The sequence below is a fragment of the Protomyctophum parallelum genome (assembly GCF_964188405.1).
Source record: "Protomyctophum parallelum genome assembly, chromosome: 18".
Taxonomy (NCBI): Eukaryota; Metazoa; Chordata; class Actinopteri; order Myctophiformes; family Myctophidae; genus Protomyctophum; species Protomyctophum parallelum.
This window is the reverse complement of record NC_139716.1, coordinates 19,287,801-19,307,887: the sequence shown is the minus strand read 5'-3', so window position 1 is coordinate 19,307,887 and position 20,087 is coordinate 19,287,801. Positions and strand designations below refer to the sequence as shown.

General features: G+C 43.1%; 1 protein-coding gene across 1 annotated transcript; it reads left to right on the top strand.

The window, feature by feature from the left end:
* The first annotated feature begins 1,422 nt into the window (after window positions 1–1,422).
* acadvl (acyl-CoA dehydrogenase very long chain) lies at window positions 1,423–15,179 on the top strand. The gene is made up of 20 exons (XM_083789230.1): window positions 1,423–1,857; window positions 1,979–2,039; window positions 3,823–3,897; window positions 4,076–4,148; window positions 4,248–4,312; window positions 4,532–4,666; window positions 5,157–5,301; window positions 5,795–5,924; window positions 6,345–6,470; window positions 7,196–7,394; window positions 7,898–8,002; window positions 8,332–8,418; window positions 8,577–8,639; window positions 10,675–10,776; window positions 11,397–11,494; window positions 11,583–11,655; window positions 11,771–11,843; window positions 12,176–12,248; window positions 12,427–12,502; window positions 13,953–15,179. Exons 1-20 carry the CDS (start codon window positions 1,793–1,795, stop codon window positions 14,088–14,090), a joined length of 1,962 nt encoding a protein of 653 aa, XP_083645356.1. The 5' UTR covers window positions 1,423–1,792; the 3' UTR covers window positions 14,091–15,179.
* The last annotated feature ends 4,908 nt before the right edge of the window (window positions 15,180–20,087 follow it).

Sequence of the window (20,087 nt, the reverse complement as noted above, 5' to 3'; positions counted from 1 at the left end):
TTTCTTCTTTGTCTTTAAGGGATTTTACTACTATTAACGGCTCAGTCAATATGAACAACCAGTGAATCACACAGTCAATTGGAATACATTTTTGTAGAATGGATTGATTGTATTTTTTAAATGTATTTAACCCTAACTGCTTTACCCTTAAAACCTTGTACTTTCCCATATGTATTATCCTGCAAGCAAAGTTTCCGGAACTAGATGTCTGTTTGATGATCACATGTTTTTTTTGTTTTTTTAAACTGCTGTGTTTTCAGTCGGGCACATTACATTACTTGTTAATATATTTCAGGATAATCTTATAACCCTGAATAAGGCCAGCGTTCTCCTGTTTTAACTGTAATACCAGTTCTCTGATTTCATAAATTCTATTTAAATTCCAGTTGGCGTGCGCCAGTGGCATGTGGCAAATGGACTTTGGACACTTTACAGGCTATAGGGCCAGTCTGGCTATCACATTATGGAGCACCAGGAAAAGTCATAAGGAGGACATGCTGATACTACCGGTACTGTATTTATGGAAAGATGCCAAAAGTTACATTCTGAGACAAGGTTTCCAAATTAGCTACAGAAACTTCAAACTTAATAGAAAAAGTGAAAAAAGCAAAGAACCCCCCCCCCCCCCCCAAACAATTTGGTTGGTTTATTAATTGAAGTATTTATTAATAGTATGCAGAATTACAGTACATTTCAAGCACAACTCAATACAAAAACTTAACTGAGTGGACGACACCATAAAGCATTACACTTGTTTACAAGAGGGTCCACCATTCCAAATCATAACATTTAGAGATGTACAAATATACACTTCTACTATACAGTGAGGGGCAAAAGGGGTTGGTTGGGGGGGGGGGGGGATTCAGAATTTACGGGGGCCAGTTTCGAATTCCAGCCGTCCGCAGGTGCCCTTTGAGAGCGGTTTTGAAGGTATCAATTACAATTACAATTGACCTATGGAACTTCACTTCAAATGTATTTAGAACTGCAAAACATAATGCAGACTAATATGTTTTCCCCTTTTGTGCAATGTAAAAGTGGTGATTTTCTTTTTTGTTCTGTGACTGCCTGGTGAATCAGTTATTCTTGCACTTTTATGTCAATTAAGGCGGACCTCCATGGCTCCATCTGAAAATAGTTTGTGCAAGATGTGTTAAATCAATACATCGTACTAGGATCATCGTGGGATGGATGGGATCCTATCAAAGTAATAGGCCTACGGATGGATGGATACATATATACTCTAAGGATATTACCGTTTTATATATATGTACTCTACCAGTCATTACAGTCTATAAGTTATGCATGGTATTTATAGAATTCCCATCTATGATTCCCATTTGCGCGCCACTGCCGCCCAGGCAGTGACAGGAAGTTATCACTGAATAGTTACGCGACGTCAGAGGAAACCAGCCGGCAAGAAAATAGAAAATAAATATAACCTCGAAGAAGAAGAAGACGCAGCAGCAGATATTATTGTGTCAGTAGGTCATTTGGTCGCAGTGCGGTGGTCACTTTACACATGTCACCTGTGTCATTATCTGCTCACTGATACAGAAACGTCAACAATAACATTAGAACGAGATAGTTATAGACCTCCGTTCAGGAAGGACACAGCAACTCTGACAGAAGACAAGACAAGACACTACAGCAGCGACACACGTAGCTAATATTTATTTATACCTCCACGCATACTACTAACTGGTACTTTACGTGAGGTGTAAGCAGTAAGATTATTTAATAAAGGCATTGTTTTATATTAAAGTCGGGCCAGTGTAATAAACAAAACAATATGCTGCTTCGCAAAGTGGCCCAGTCTTCCGCGTTATGTGGCACCATTCTTCGCTCTCCAGTCGGGTAAGTGCAGCTAAAAATGGTCGTTTCTGAAGTTGATATTATTAATATTTAAATTCGACAAAATGTCTCTAAACTACACCTGCTGTGACTGTGTGTGTTGTTGAATGAATCCATGATCTAGGGCTCATCATGGGCGAGCCGTGGTCACAGCCCGTCGGCCTTATGTAAGCCAAGCTACAGAGGTAATACACCCATTTGGTTTTATTTTACATTTTAGCAGTGCATTTGTGTTGTTTGTTGCGGAAAGCACTTTTTTAAATAAATGTAATGGCCACGTAATGTATTGTCATTCTGTTATTCTGGTATGCATAGTTGAAGGTGTCCTCGTATAGCCACCCCCTCCCTCCCAATTTCCTAGTGGAAAGTGGGGTAAAGTTCATTGCTTGTCACATGGATGGCTTACCACTTTCGTAAAAGACAGCTGAGAGAGAGCGAAAAAAGCTATACCTGGCAACATTTCTCTGGCTTTATTATAACCAAGAAGCAGCTGCAGCCATACACTGCCCATTTATCAGAATAATATACCTTGCTCAATCAGTTATGTGGAGGACATATCTAACTAAAGAGTGATTTATCTTTTCCCTCTATTAAATACAAACTAAAGCATGTATTCTCATAAAAGAATGATTAGCATAAGATAGGGGTGCAACGTTTCATTAAACTAATTGATTTAATGGATTATAAAATATATAATTGATAATCCATTGATAATTAATTGAAATACTAGATCAATATTGATCCCTATTTTGTGCATGTTGGTATAGGCGGGGGGAAATCAATTGGGCAACAATTCTTCCATTGTGCGGTGAAATATAAAATAACGCTTAAATGGTTCATCGATTCATTGCTATATGAAAACCTGATTAAGAAAACATTCTTCTGAGAAAATAATCGATAGTACTAATAGTCACACTCACAAAGCTTCCATCAAATCATCAGTGTCGTCTTCACAGCAACAGGCAGCTATACTTTTCTTAAAGTATGCATTCTAGAAATCCGTGTCACCTGGCAGGGCATGTCCTTGGTTTAACCTCTAAGCCATTTGATACGGCTCTTTGGCTTCTACTGTTGTATTTATTGTTTGGCTCAGAAGGAGGTTTGTGAACTTGGCACTGTGTGAAGAACATTGTTAAAGATAGTAGCCACAGAGAACAGTCAGTGACGCGTGTCTGTAATCTGTATCCCTGTGGCAAGTAAGGAAGAATTCTACATGATCTGTTATTATTGTTGTTTTAAGTGGTTAAAGAGGCCAAGAGGTCTCTTCTAGGCCTGATAGCTATTGTTTTTGTTGCCTGTCTGTCTGTTATGGTTCAGCACTCAGCAGCTTGTCCTTGTAGCAGCTAGTATAGCTATGGTCTGAGCCCTGTGCTTGTACTGTCTGTTATTGTACCATGATATCATTTATTACATTAAAGCATAACCACCATCACCACCTAGAATGTTGTCTCGATCTGATTGAAGTCCATGTCACAACAATACAATGCTGTCATGATCTCCTGTCACGTTTGTTTTGACACATAGACAGCCATGGAACCTCTCGATTCCCCATCCAAATTTAACCCATTTTGACCTGAGATCAGACTCTAAAAATGTCTTCGATTTTTCAAAAATAGCAGACCTACAAACTCGTAGCGCGCCACTCGGTGGCCACTCGCCACTTGGCGGCGCGCTATGAGCTTGTAGATCTGCTATTTTTCAATAGCTAAAGCACAACGTAATGCTAACACCAAAAGGGGTTCCCTCCAAAAATGGGTTAAAACTGACCTAATGCACAAAACTATGTAGAAATTGTTTTATATTATTGTTCCCTTTGCCAAGTAATGTGGTAAAGTGGTTTTAAGTGTCCTGACTCCTGACTAGTGACTACTGACCCTTTCTCTCTCTCTCTCACTCTCTCACTCTCTCACTCTCTCACTCTCTCACTCTCTCACTCTCTCACTCTCTCACTCACTCACTCACTCTCAGGCAGTATTGGAGAAGCCAGTAGCTGTGGGCAGTGATGCTGCCAGTGCCACGGTGGAGAAGAAAGCAGCCAGCATAGTATGTTATTTTGTGCACCATAAATATATACCACATTTGTCAACAGCTTGCCAACACACATCTGTCCTTGGTCAGCCAGTTGCCAGTTGTCATATTTTAAAATGGCAATTGAATCGGAGTCTAATCAGTCTAATAATACCATCATTTGTGCTAAACTTGACATTGATGTTGTCAACAGGAATCCAAGTCGTTTGCTGTCAACATGTTCAAGGGCCAGATCGCCACAGCTCAAGTGTTCCCCTATCCCTCAGGTAAACCAGAACTTTAAATAAGCATATTATCCTAATATTGGTCTTTTATCAATATTGCCATTTCACTGAGTATTGAGTATCCTCCCCCCTCTCTCACAGTTATGAATGAAGAACAGGACCAATTCCTTAGAGAGTTGGTGCCACCTGTCAACAAGTTTTTTGAGGCAAGTGTGAACAGAAATCTTGAGCCTTCCTTCCATTACCTTTAAGTTGAGAAATCTTATATCATTTCCTGGTTCCCCTTATCTTTCATCATGCCTCACCCACGGCTGGTTTATTGTTCTGTTGTTGTTCCCCGCCCAATTAGTGTTCTTTTGATTGTGTGAAGCACCTTTTGAAACGGTTATTAAGCGACTTTTTCCCTTCCTCGTCACCTTGTGCAGGAGGTGAATGATGCAGCGAAGAATGATGCCTTGGAGAAGGTGGAGGACCACACGATGGAGGGACTGAAGGAGATGGGGGCCTTTGGCCTGCAGGTGCCCGCTGACCTGGGGGGACTTGGCCTCAGCAACACACAGGTACAACACGGCTTGAGATTAAAATCATCTATATTAAAGAAAAGAAAAGGTTCACACTAACATATCTTCACCCAGCACTCGTACACTCCACTATGTACACCCATATTTTTAGTACAGCTGTCCCCAAGGGGGTCAGCCGTGTAGAACAGCGTGTGTCCTTATGCCCACCAAATTCTAACCCAATGTAGAGTTTTTGTCCAGATATGAAGACGACGAAATATGAAATCACATGGCTCCAGACTTGCCTACAAGTACTTACCACTTACCACGCTATTAGAAGCCTGCTATGCTAGGTTTTAGGTAGCAGATATGGATAAATCTTGCTAATAGATACCATGTGCTAGTTAAATTGCTTTTAGAATGCCACATTGTGTCCCTTTTTCCTGTCACACTGATATGTTTGCTCAGCCGAGCATTAAGCTTTGCTCGTGGAGTGGTGAACCTTTTAACACAGATCTGCTTAATATTTCAATTTCTTTGTTGTTCACAGTACGCCAGGTTGGTCGAGATTGTAGGCCAGCATGACCTGGGTGTTGGCATCACCCTGGGTGCCCACCAGTCCATTGGCTTCAAGGGCATCCTGCTTTTTGGAAACCCTGCGCAGAAGGAGAAATACCTGCCCAGGCTGGCCACAGGTTAGATTGGAATTTTACCTGAGAGTGGCACCTTTTATAAACGTACAGTCTCATACACTACAGTAGTATATTCAACACATAATCTGCTGAGTCTCAGTCAGTATCATCAATTACAATTTAGGCATTTAGTAGGCAAGAAAACGGCAAACAGCATCAACTCTAGTCAACCAACAACAGGGTCCGCGGTTCACCAAGTAGTTCCCTTAGTGCTACAAACTTACAAAGTAAGATGGCAGGTAGACATCCAAACCTAAATAATATCGTTATCTATAAAACGTATTGAGCATCAGTGGACAAGCAAATCTAACTAATGTTCATGTCGATAGACTACAGAGTTTGAGTAGGAGTGGTGTTGTTCATGGGAGTGGAAAGATGACGTAATTCATTAACTTCATTCGTTCATGTACAGTATTTTTACATGGTAAATGTATTGTTCTAGTGTGTGTTTGTCTGACAAACGGTTGAAACAGATGTGTGTTGCCTATTCGTCCAGGAGAGGACATAGCAGCTTTCTGTCTGACTGAGCCTGCCAGTGGCTCGGACGCTGCCTCTATCAAGACCACAGCGGTCCAGTCCCCCTGTGGAAAGTACCTCACACTTAACGGAGGCAAGATCTGGATCAGGTGAGACTGTGGGCAGGGGTCACTCGGTTGCCAATGGTTAGTGTTGGCTCAATTTGATTAAAGGTATCCATTTTGGAATTATGTTTTTAATTACATTTTCCTGTAATTGAAATCAAATAAAAAATAAATTGGAAGTGTGAAGTTTTCCCATGACTACTAGTACTGCCTCACCTCAACACAGATTTGTGCACATAGAAAACGTCTCACCACAAGAGGGAGATGTTGTGCAATTGATATGTAATGCTAGTATGACAAATGCTTTATGTATTGTTTGCTCTGTTGGTTTGTCTGTTTGGGATGGGTGTTAACTGTTTCATAGACAACAATGGAAACAAGTTTTGGCTTTCTTGTGACATGGCGCTTTTAAGGTGCATTGTTTGCTTTTAATTTAAAACACTCACTATAATCTATCTATGGCAGCAATGGAGGCCTGGCAGAGATCTTCACTGTGTTTGCCAAGACCCCGATGAAGGATCCCAAGACGGGAGAGATGAAAGATAAGATCACCGCTCTCATTGTGGAGAGAAAATTTGGAGGAGTCACTCAGTGAGTTAAGAGATGCTACTGTACCTGCTTGGTATCACTAAACACTACTACAAAGGCAATAGTGTTTACTGAGCAATTCCAGAATACATGCTATATCATATATGGGGTTATGGGCAACTGGTGGCCCGGGGGCCACCTTCACTTAATGTGGCACTCAGGTTAATATTGGAGTACTGATATATCATTGATTTCAGCTGTTACAATTCCAAACATGCAAACATGACCCGCTTTAATTACTTCAGTCTATATTAGTAGCTTAATGAGTAGTATTAAAATGTTATTGTCTTTTTTATGTCCAATGTATTTGTATTTAGTTCATAAAGTTAACTATAACTATAATTATAATTATAGGCATTTGAAATAAACTTTTCAGGATTACAATAAAAAATTGCAAAAGATTATTCAGGATTTAAATTAAATAATAGCAAAATTAGCTGATCTACAAGCTTAAAACGAGCAAGGGCTTTGAGCTTGTAGATCAGCAATTTTTGCTATATGCAATGTGGCCCACTGGAGTGAGTGTGGAACTACAGTGGCCCTCTCGATCGTCAAAGTTGCCCACCCCTGTGCTAGATCAAAGGATTAGTGATCTGAAAGGCTTCGATCCTTCCTTCCTTCCTCGCTCTAATCCTACCCTCTCCCCTTTTTTCACCACACTTCATTTCTCTTTCATGAATGAATCCGTGCATCCACCGATCGTGTGCTTAACCTCTTCCCAACCCCAGTGGCCCGCCAGAGAAGAAAATGGGAATCAAAGCGTCCAACACGGCCGAGGTCTACTTCGACAACGTCCGCGTGCCAGTCGACTGCGTCCTGGGCGAAGTAGGCGGAGGCTTCAAGGTGGCCATGAACATCTTGAACAACGGGCGCTTCGGCATGGCTGCCGCCCTTTCCGGCACCATGAAGGCAGCCATCACCCAGGCTGTGAGTAGCCTTTTTTGAGTGGTGCAGCCACTCCAAGGAACAGCAATGTGTGTCCCTCTGTCTGTAGAGTACCAACAGGTGACAAAGTGGCACTGTTGTGCTTCACACTGTGCTGCATGATGGGAAGCTGAGTTTTTAGCAGCCATGTGGCACTGTTGAGCTTCACACTGTGCACAGCTGCCTGATGGGAAGCTGAGTTTTTAGCAGCCCATACGTGATTTCGGGTGTGACAGTACAGTACAGTAGAGGGCATGACATGCAGTAAAGGCCGTCGGGATCGGGAGTCGAACCCGCGGCACACTGCCAGACTGGATTACCAGCCAAGGTGCCTGGACCGCTTTGCCACAGCCCAGGTCTCCCAAAGTGCTTTTAAATTTATGGAGAGGAGACATGATTTCTGACTCATGATCCCCCAACATTTCTTTATTATTGTGTGTATGTGTGTGTGTGTGTGTGTGTGTGTGTGGTGGGGTGGGGTGGGGTGTGTGTGGGTGTGTTTGTAGGTGGACCATGCAACCAACAGGATCCAGTTTGGGAGCAAGATCCACACCTATGGAGCCATCCAGGAGAAGATGGCCCGCATGACCATGCTGCAGTACGTCACTCAGGTCAGTAAAGTCATCACCATGTCTTCTCCCGCAGGTTAATCTGTACTTAGTCTCTGGTGCTCAACACTCTCAACATCATCATTTTTCAACTAATTCGGACCCCGAGTATTATGAAAGACATGTTTAGCCTCTTTTCTTTTGTTGGGGGGGGGGGGGGGGGGAGACTTGTAGTAGACTGTTAATTCAAGCTTACTTAAGACCCTCCTTATTGATATATATCATGGGGACATGCCAATACTTTGCCACAGACCTGCTCTCTGTCATTTACTTACAGTATATTGATTTGTTTGCCAAGGTTCATGTAGATCCCAACCTCTCTCTTTGTACAGTCAATGGCCTACATGCTCAGTGGCAACATGGACAGCGGGGCGAGCGAGTTCCAGATAGAAGCGGCCATCAGCAAGATCTTTGCCTCCGTGAGTTTATGTTTTAACTATATCACGCTGACAGGAGGGCTACTTACTTGCCCTTTGTCTTTCTGATTATTTATGGAGCTCTTCATTGTGTAAAAGCCAACCAGAAAACTTAAGAAGTGGCTAAGCAAAAGAATAATAATGTTTGTGCGTGTGTGTAGGAGGCGGCGTGGACAGTGGCTGACGAGTGTATCCAGATTATGGGTGGCATGGGCTTCATGAAGGTGAGTGACCCACGTCTCTGAGACTTGCTCATGCATGGAGGTCATCTCCACTTATCAATTTATACTCATTACATACAAAAGTAGTTGGACATCAGTGATTTCCAGGAAATAAAGGTTGATTTTTGTGCGGCATTGACAGTGATGTAAATGAAAAACAACTTTCTTAAAGTATCCTTTTTGTAATGGCTTTCCCATCCCTTAGTCATACTGTGTTCATTTTCACATTAAACTGACGTAGGCATGTTTATTTGCGGGTGTCTGCCCCAATACTACGGTAAATGTAATTTAATGCTAAGCCCTGCAGCATTCCTTTTACAGTGTTTCCTGCAGGAAAAGTCCTTGGCATGGTGCTGGGTGCGGGGGGGACCTTCTGGCGCGCGCCCTATGGCCGCGCAGCGACATTTTTGATTAATTAATTAATTAATTTGATTAATAAATTAAGATTCATTTGTATTATTGCTCTTGTATTGCTATTGGAGACACTGGGAAGGCACTGGGGGGACACTGGGGGACACTGGGGAGGCACTGCAGTGGCACTGGGGGGGCACTGGGGAGGCACTGGGGAGACACTGGGGAGACACTGGGGAGGCACTGGGGAGGCACTGGGGAGACACTGGGGGTACACTGGGCAGGCACTGGGGAGACACTGGGGAGGCACTGGGGAGACATGGGGAGGCACTGGGGGGACACTGGGCAGGCACTGGGCAGGCACTGGGAAGGCACTGGGGAGGCACTGGGGGGGCACTGGGGGGACACTGGGGGGACACTGGGCAGGCACTGGGGAGGCATTGGGAAGACACTGGGGAGGCACTGGGGAGACACTAGGGAGGCACTGGGGAGACTGGCGAGGCACTGGGCAGACACTGGGGAGACACTGGGGAGAAACTGCAGCCACTGGGGAGACATTGGGGAGGCACTCAGGGGAACACTAGGCAGACACTGGGGAGGCACTTGGCGGAAAATGGGCAGACACTGGGCAGACACTGGGGTGGAACTGGGGGAGGCACTGGGGAGGTACTGGACATTTCATATCACACACACTATGATTCACTATCCCCCTCAAAAAGAAAAAAGACAAAAAAAGTTTTTTTTTGTTTTTTTTTAAGCTTGGCATGGCGCGATTTATTTCAAGCATGGCGCAGCGCCATGCCAACAACATTGTGCAGGAAACCCTGCTTTTATGAGCGGACGTATCGATAGACAAAGGCTGTAATGACAACATAGTTACAGAGCTACGATGAGTGTAGCTTCAGCAGCTATACACACTTGAATCTGCATATGATATGAACATAAACACATGTTCATGTCACCACCACAAACTCTCAAAAAGAGGGAAATGTTGAACATGGAACATAAAAGAATACTGAAGTTCACAAGAACAGATTTGGTGCAAGCTTGTAGCACCATGTGTGGGCACGTTAAGGGTGCACGGAAACATAAGGGGCTAAAAATAGTACTCCAGGCAATTTACCGGTAGGTCACTCTTGTAGACACTAGGCATACCCCCTGTGAAATAGTCCTGATACAATGGATGGAAAGTGTACAGTACATATTTGATCATGCAGAAAGGGAACAGCGGTGGAAACCTTGCTCTACGTAAGTCACTTAATGTCTTCTATCCTTAAGACATTAGTCAAGCAAATAAGAAAAAAGTCAGACCTGTCTGAAGTGAGTGGTGCAACAGCGCCCCTGTTGGTACCCTATGCATACATGTCATGCATACATACAAAGGGACACAGCCAGGGACGGACAAAGCTGGGCATTGGAGTGGCTGCACCCTATGGTTGCACGGTTTGCACCACAACATGCAGGTGTGCTTCCTCTGGATGCCTCCCATGTTTTGTTTAGAATACTGATCAAGCTTAAATGCACAGATTATTTGCAGTGTATGACCAATTACTAAATAAATAATTATTAATACATAGAAAATATTCTATGCATTATTGCGTAAAGACAAAGCTTTTGGTTTAGACTTTTTTAAATAAAGTAAAACATCTGTAAAAGCTATCATCAATGGCTGTGCCTCTGTCTACAGGACTCTGGAATCGAGAGAGTGATGAGAGACCTGAGGATTTTCCGGATCTTTGAAGGCACCAATGACATCCTGAGGCTCTTTGTGGCTCTCAATGGATTCCAGGTAAATTGATCATTTAGTTGCATTGAAAGCTGCCCTCATGGAATCAGTGTTGTGCTGTGTAACACGACGGCATCAGTGTCTTGTGATGTTTAACTGTGGTTGTCGGTAGATTTCATACATTTCTAACACTATAGCCTTTGGATTTATTTCACAAAATGTTTTGATTGATGACTTAGCAGACCATAGTTACAGGAGCACCAAGCTCCTGTAACTACGCTTGGGCTCACACACACACACACACACACACACAACTTGACATTACAGCTGGCGGTAGACGTTTGCCATTTATTTAACAATATATTAACAAAATGGAGTGACAATGTAACTTTGTGTCTTTAAAGAAAGATTGACATTGACTACTTGTCCCATGGACAAGCGTGACTGTGTGCGCATCACTGATAAATTACATTGCTAGGAAAAAGATATTACTGAGATGCTCTGGACAGGTTTCTATGCTATTGCTGTGTTTTGAGTGACGGAGAAGTAGCTCACATTTTATGTACTGTTTTGTACAATAATGAACATTTAAAACCTCACTGATCCATGTATGCACACAGTTTGACCATGTGATGGTGACAGTAAATAGTCAATACTGTACGTGTGTCTACATTTGTGTCCAGAATGCAGGAATTCAACTGAAGAGCTTACAAAAGGCTTTGAAGAACCCTCTGGGCAATGTTGGGTTGCTGGCAGGAGAGATCAGCAAGAGAGCCAAGAGGTTGTTCCAATACATTTCAAATGGAAAAACATGTCTTCCATCGACAACCAGATCTGATCTAATACGTCTTGTCCCTTTTTGATTATAGGAAGGCAGGTTTGAGCACAGGGATTACACTGCAGGGGTCTGTGCACCCAGAGTTGGCGCAAAGTGGTGAACTGGTATGTGTATCTGTTGGTGTGCGGCTGTGCATGGAAGTGTTACTGAATAGTGAATAACATCCTTTCCGTTGTCAGAGACGCTTCTTCTCTCTTACAATTTCCCTGCTCTCTGCAGACGGTCAAGGCCATTGAACAATTTGGAGGTGTCATCGAAGAGCTGCTGGTCAAACATGGCAAGAAGATCATTGGTGAGCCTGTGTTGAGTGGGCACTGGGGAGTATTTGGCTGGCACTATCTTGTGGTTATAGGGGAAATCGGCCTAGAGTTTGCAGGCATTTCAGATTATCCCCCCCCATTACAGTGTGCTAAGTAGCCAATCTAAGATGTAATTTTTACCAGTGCCGAATACCTAATAAGATTGGGATGAATGCTTTGCTGTGCCATGTTTTGGTATATAATTTCATCTTCCCAGAGCAAGTTATACTTTACTGCTGTTCAAGACTATTGATGTAGTCGTCATTTGCTGTTTGTTAGCTTGAGTCATCTAGGAATTTTGCCTGAATTTGCTTTGCTGTTGCAGATGAACAGTTTGTGTTGAAGAGAGTAGCTGACTGCGGCATTGACCTGTATGCCATGGTGGTCGTCCTGTCAAGGTATACAAACCGTAAATCAAACAAATGTGTTGCCATAGCAATTACATAAACGTGTTTGTGATAAACAACGAGCAAATTACAATTCCCTGTCACTAGCATCATACAAGTTTACTCCCTCCCATCCCCACTCTATACACAGCTTAATGCCATATCCTCTTCTTTGCTTTGCCACCTGCAGGGCATCTCGTTCTCTGAGTCAAGGCCACCCTTCGGCACAGCATGAGAAGATGATATGTGACACCTGGTGCATCGAGGTAGGGACATTCTCTGAGGATACCTTGAAAAAAAGAAAGGCGAGCACTCGCCAGTTGAATAGTTCATGTGTATCAGGTGCACGGTTCTGGAAGAAACTTTGAAAAAGATCACCAGCATTCACTTGGTCCTGTTAGGATCTCCAATTTATTTATACGTTTATTTGGAAGAGCCCCCACATATTAATATATATGTATATTATATTAATTAACACCACACACAATGCCGTGTAAATGCACTGGAATTAGCAAGAATGCTAATTTCCATCCGTAGTCCACATACAGAAAATGATGAACATTACAAACAAGAGCACATAAACATTACTAAAAGGGTTGTTTTGAAAATACAAGACACTCAAGAAAACAAAACACACAAAAGCTACGTTTTTGCCTATTTAAATTATGTACACATCAATCACATGTTTGATTGTCCATGATCCATCCTTTTTAGTTGGACCTTAAAAGATTGTTCCAAAAATGTTCCTTGAACTGAAAAGGAATTTTGGGCAAAGGCTGTGCGTCTTGACTGCACCTCACAATCCCTACTGGTGATGACCCTTGTTTTATGAATTCCTCCATAGGACGCAGGCATAAACCATGCAAAGTTTTATACACATGCCTGTTTAAGAGCATACAGTGATATCGCCATTAAACAGGCATGTGGAAGTTGTCACTCACGGGCGTTTCGGGCCAACAGCCTCATTCACGCTTAGGAAGGCCACTGGCCGAAACGTCCGTGAGTGATCTGCTGTGGATACACAATAAATAAGAGATCTGAAAAGGACCAAGTGAGTGCTGGACAGTTACAGTCTCTCTGAGGGGCATGTTAAGAAAATAAGGGTATACTGTAATTGAATAGTTTTTATTTCTCAAAAAAAGAGAGAAACGATTGTAATTTGCATGAAAACTACTCGCTGTGTTGAAACGGCTGTCAACATCTTGAAATGAGTGAAGCACTGTACCCCACTGTGACATTCAAGAAATTCTTGAAATGCAATTCTTGAAATGCATTGAAGCAAGGGAAATGGTCTGGGAGGCAAAACCAACTGATTAACTCTGTAGTTTACGTGCACATTTTTGGCAATGCATGCTTGGAAGGCTATCCCATGTAATGTGCTCCACTGGCAATTAAGCAACAACTTCAGCTAAAACAAAAGTAAACATTTAAACTGCCTGCAATGCAACAGACTAACATGTCATTTATTAGCCTAATTGTGGAATTTTCTGCTGAGAATGTTTTTATTTGTGTGCTTTATGTAGGTTATAGGTTAGTAATTCATTGATACCTTTTTACAAATATTCACAGTTTGGGTTTCCCTCACGCAGTAAATTATTTAGAGAAGACATTTGTTTTAGATGCTGTAGAGTAGATTGTATGTAAGAAGACAGATCTAATCCCAAATCAACCAACTGTACCTAATTTCTCCCCCACCCACCTACCCATCCATCCCAGGCCCATGACAGGATCACGCGGGAGGTCACGTCCCTTCGCTCCAGTCAATCCAGGCAGGTCTTCAAGAACCTGAGGGCCATCTCCACAGCCGTGGTGGAGAACGGAGGAGTGGTCGCACCTCACCCCCTGGGTTTCTAAACGCATCAGCCTTCATTATTTCTCTCTTTATGTTCTCTTTGCCCCCCTCACCCCCGTTTCTCTATTATCTGGGGTGCCAATGTGGATCTGCTTTCTCCCTCTTCTCATCCTTACTACACTGTGGTGTTATTCCAATGCCCAGTTTGGCATTCTGTTCGTCCATGCCATCACGGGCATTCTCATCAATATCGTTATTGAACCTCGTTTATTGTTTTGACGCTGAACTAGCTTTGTACAAACTGCAACAGCCAGTTGATCAATTCTCTTTGTAGATATAAGATAGATATAAGATGATTATGACGATATCAATGCAACAGGGACAGCTACCCGAAAGAGCCAAGTACACATTTTTTTAAGCCGTTTTATTTATAAGCAAATGTATTTGACGGATGTACTGTAAATCTCCTTTGCTTTTCCTAAAACATTAACACACACATTTCTATTGAATGCAGTGGTGTTTGTAAGTACTGTCTTTGTGCATGTTAAGCTCCTCTGGGCTGGCACACATTTGGTGGTCATCGCTATGGCGTTAATATCAGGAAGTAAGCTGTTGCCTTAGAAACCAATCCAACAGTGCTGTGAAAAGTTCCTTTTGTGTCTTAAATAAAAAAAACAGGAAGTGAACTCACAATTTCAAACGGTAGAAAAAATGTGCAGAATAACTTATTCTTCTGTAATGACCTAAGTGCAAGATTGTTTTTAATCTTTCAGCCAAAGTAGCCTGCTACCTTAACTGTGATTGTGATAATTAATTAACAGTTAACAGTCTGCATACTTCAAGCTTTTCAGGTTATAAAACTGCGAGTGTACTGTATACTTTATAGTAGCTTTCTTGGCCCTTTTAACACATTAATTGTCTGAATATCACAATACTTTCTTTGTTTTACGGTCTGTTCATCTTCAATCCTTCCTTTGACCTGTTTCCAAATTGTATTGCAGTACATCTGATACCAATGTTTTGCAGATTCTGAACTTTTTCTTCTTTGTAACAGCCATGGCATCATGTCAATCATGTCATGAGCCTGCAGTGCTCATGCTGATTTCAAACTGAATAAATAATGAAAATAAATAAAGCTTCTTTTTAAATAAGGCTTTTTTTTACGGCAAAAAAGGAAGCCTTGTGGTGCAAGTTTACCCTTTAGCCGACTTCCTAATTCTGCTGTTTATCATAACACAGTGAGGTTTCAGTTCTTTACCGAAAAGCTTTTCCTGTGCAAAGCACGGTTTACTGAAAGGTTCCGTGATTGTTGCTGGTGCAGAGATACCAAGACATTTACCCCTTCCTGACAAATATACAGCTGAGCTTTCTATCAATATGTTGCTGCTTGTGTTTGTGACAACATACCCTGTGGCCACAGTTGAGTTTACCTCAGTTGCATCTAATCATTCAGTGAGAACTACTGTGCAGTGTTTATATAATCCAGCCTCGTAATACTATTTTTTTTTGCAGGTATAGATGGAGACGTCTTTACGGTAATCAAATAAATCTGTATACAAGATATTTTCAGATTTCAGCAGGGAGAGTGAGGGAGATACTAAATTACCGGTAACTGTTAACTAAATTAACACTAAGCGGGGGCGAGTTGGCGAGTTGTTTGGTATTCGGCTTTACAAGGTTATTAGAATTAGATTTGTTCCTTTTTCTCCCTAAAGTTCGTTCTTTCGATGGATTTCCATGGAATTTGCTGTGCATCTTCATTCTCCAAACATAGATTTTGTTGGCCCCATGACATTTACTCTTGCACCACCATCATGCCAAACGTCCAATATTCAAATGAGTGATCTCTTCACTGCTGATCATATAAAAATAGACATTTGCTGTGTTCATGCTTCCAAGAGGAAAAACCCATCTGATTTTGATTGCCAGTAGGCTTTAGCGGAGGTCTGCACCAGGTGTCCATAACTGAATGGGGCCGAGCAAGACACTTAAGCAGCCGCATCAGCATGGTGAAGCAGAAAACAGAGTTTCCCGTCAGGATTTAACCAGGTCAGAGAGTGCAGTGTTCTTTCTAGTTGTTTGCTAGTATTTACAGAACAGCAATTACATTCAAACTCATAAACCATTCATATAACTTTATGTTCACAAGTTCACAACAAGCTTTTTCCCCACAAATGTCTTAAAAGGATGTCATGCCACATGTCGAAAATTAGATAATCCCATAGCTAATTATGTGAATCATTTTGTTTGATTCGGATACTTCCATGCATAATGTTATGTATGTGTGTGTGTGTGCGTAAAACCGCTTGGTAAAGCAAGTAGGCCAATATAAACTGCTGAGAAGAGAGCAGGAACAAAACAACCATGATGGCATACTGTGGTATTGTGAGCGTATGCGTGCGAGGCGCGTGCACAAACCACCCCAGGTGTCTGGTACACAGAGGGAAGCGCTGCTGAAGCGGCTCCACCAGCTCGTCTTTACGCAGACCGTAAACGACCGGAGCAACGCACTGCGCCAGGCTGAAGAAAGCGAAGCTGAGCACCGGCAAACAGATCTCTGGTTCCCTGCTGCAGGTGTCCCCTTCTCTGGAGAACTGTCAGGACGTAGTTCACAAAGTTAGGCAGGATGTAAACGGCCAGCTGGGTGCCGTGCAGCACGATCGTATTCCAACCGACACTGTTGCGGCCCAGCACCCCTAACCTGCGTCCCTCTATTAATATCCGCACATAGGCTGAGTTGTCGTTGGATAAGATGTTGTCTACAATTCCATGCTGTGATGATGTCTCTAAATGGGTAAATTTCGTGTAAATTAAATAATGCAGATGTTCAACAAAAATGAACTAGAAGAAAGGTCGCAATTTTAAAATATTGCAGTGTACACTGCAATATTTTAAAATGTGGTTGCCGCAGTCGCTTGATTGATTGATTGATTGAAATATTTATTAACAGTTTGTAGAATTTACAGTACATTTTAAGCACAAACTCAATACAAAGACTGTTAACTGTGAGTGGACGACCCAATTAAGCACAAGTAAGACGCGCAAACGCGTGAAGCGAACGCAGCTCGTGTGTGTGTGGTTGTGTGTGTGTGTGCTACAGCTGCGCCCTGTGTGTGTGTGTGTGTGTGTGTGTGTGTGTGTGTGTGCGTGCGTGCGTGCGTGCCACAGCTGCGCCCTCTGGTGGCGGGCCGGTGGTGTAACAGCGTGACACCACACAGCGTGACACACACACAGACACTCAGCCCCTGCTGTCATAGTAAGTGGCTCACTGCGTTCGCAATTACACTTGTTTACAACAGGGTCCACATTGTTCAATTCATCAAAACATTTAGAGACAGTATACAAATAGACACTTCTATGTAGCTAAAGAACAGAACAGGAATTCATCATATAGGAAGCAAAAAGGGAAAAGATACATATACAGTGAGGGGAAATGGGGCGGGGGGGATTCAGATTTTACATAGGCCAGTTTCGAATTGCAGCCATCCGTAGGTGCCCTTTGAGAGCGGTTTTGAAGGAGTCAAGGGATTCACATGTCTTAATGACTGTTGGTAGGGCGTTCCACATTTTGGTGGCATAGGAGCGAAAACTAGAAAAAGTGCCCTTCCGGGCACAGGTCTCCACCAGGTTATCCACAGATCCGTGCAGTTAGAGGTAAAAACACTTTTCGGCCAGTTATAGCGCCACCTTGAGGCTGAGTTGAAATTGTTCATGTGGCATTTCGTCCTCGGCCTAGTGGGAATGTGGGTGCACAATTTCACGGAAATCACGCGATGTGTTCATGATTTGCAGCATTTTGTTTGAAACTGAGCACTCCTGTGAACTTTGGAAGCCAATCTTAACCAATCAGGATGGAGTCTGATAAATCTGAAAGACCCGTTTCGTTGAATGGCTCTAGAGAGACTGTGTACCAATTTGCGTGATGTTTGGACAAAATCTGTAGGTGTACTGTGCAAAAACGTGTTTTGCACAAAGCGGCCTCCTGGTGGCGCTATAACAGGCCGTTCTGGAAAGTTTGGGGCAGAGGTTCATGGTTGGCATCCAGGGAGTGTGTGTGCAAAATATGGCATTGAAAAACTTGTTTTGCACAAAGCGGCCTCCTGGTGGCGCTATAACAGGCCGTTCTGGAAAGTTTGGGGCAGAGGTTCATGGTTGGCATCCAGGGAGTGTGTGTGCAAAATATGGCATCGACCGGGTTAACGGTGGCCGAGATTAGCTGTTCACGGACACACACACGGACACACACACACACGGACACACACACGGACGGACGGAGTGCAAAACATACTCTCCCCACATGCCTTCGGCCTGGTGGAGACAATAATTTAGTCCCTTGTTTGTGCCGAATCTGGGTTGTACATGGTTTGTTGCACTCCCTCTGGTGTTGTGGGTGTGGACTTCGTTTACATTAAGGAAGTATTTAGACAGGTACATGGGTATCTTGGTGGTGTATCGAATCTTGTGGACCAGACCCATTGCAAGATGCTGTACTCTGTCGTCGACCCTAAGCCATCCCAGCCTGTCAAAGTGGGCAGGGGTGAGGTGGGTTCGGGGGGTGAGGCCAAGTAGGAGCCTGACCAGTTTGTTTTGGGAGGTCTGGAGCCTTGTTTTAAGGGCCTTTGAGGTGCTGTGGTACCAAGAGGTGGATGCATAGTCAAAGAAACCTTGTACGAGGGCTCCTGTTAAGGTCTTCAAGGTGTTTTTGCTGACCAGTGAGGAGATCCTGTAAAGGAATCTTGTTCTTTGATTGACTTTTTTGATTACGTTGGTGGCCATTTTATCACCCAGGATGGAACCTAGGTAGGTAATTTGATCTTTTCGTGTGATAATATTGTCACCCACTCTAACCAAGAAGCCATCTGCCTTGCTGAGATTACTATTTGATCCGAAGAGGATGGATTCAGTTTTTCCCAGGTGTAAGGATAGTTTGTTATCAGCGAGCCAGGTGCAGATTCTACCGAGTTCAGAGCTGAGGGTCTTTTCAACCTGCAGTTTGTTCCTGTCCGAGACCAGCAGTGCTGAGTCATCTGCGAACAGGAACAAGTTGCAGTCACAAGCTGAAGTCATGTCGTTAACATATATTAGGAACAGTAAAGGCCCTAGTATGCTTCCTTGTGGGACGCCACAGTTCACTGGGAGGGGAGGGGACAGTGTTCCGTTCACCTCCACCATCTGTTCTCTCCCCTCCAGGTAGGATTGCATCCAGCTCACTGATGTGCTATCAAAACCAATAGCTTTAAGCTTGTTAACCAGTATGGAGTGGTTCACGGTGTCAAAAGCCTTTTGGAGGTCCAGCATGACCATGCCGCAGTATTTTCCAGCGTCCACCTCGTGTTTGATGTGGTCGCTCAAATAGAGGAGGCATGTGTCAGTGGAGTGGGATGTTCTGAAACCAGATTGGAACTCGTACAGCAATTTATTAGTGGCAAAATACTTTTCAACCTGTTCATAGACTATTTTTTCCATCACTTTCGAGATGGAGCTTAGAATAGAAATAGGGCGGTAGTTGCCGGGTTCTAATTTACTCCCTTTTTTGTACAAGGGGGTTACTTTGGCCAGTTTAAAATCTTGGGGGACCTGTCCCTGTTTGATGGAGAGGTTAACTATGTGGGTGATGACTGAAGCTATGGAAAAGGCTGAGTCTCTGAGAAATTTGGAGGGGATATTGTCATGGCCAGTGGCCTTGTGGGGTTGGAGGGCACTCAGTTTTTTAAGTACCTCCTCGGTTGTTACCATTGCCATTTTGAAATCATCTTTACAAACACCAAGGTTTTTGTAGAAGGCTTTGATGTGCTCTACACCAAAACGCCCAGAGTGGGAGGGCAGTTTGCTAACCAGCTTTGTTGCAATGTTTGTAAAGAAGATGTTCAGGTGGTTGGCTACATCAAGCTTGTCAGTGATGAGGGTGTTATTCGATTTGATGTTTATGTTAGTAAACCTTACATAGGCCCCTCCCACTAACGTTGCTAACCAATTACAATTTCAAGTCACACCTGTGATCATGTGTAAGTAATTCCTTTTTTTTCAAATCCTCGTTTTTCATCATGCAAACTATAGCA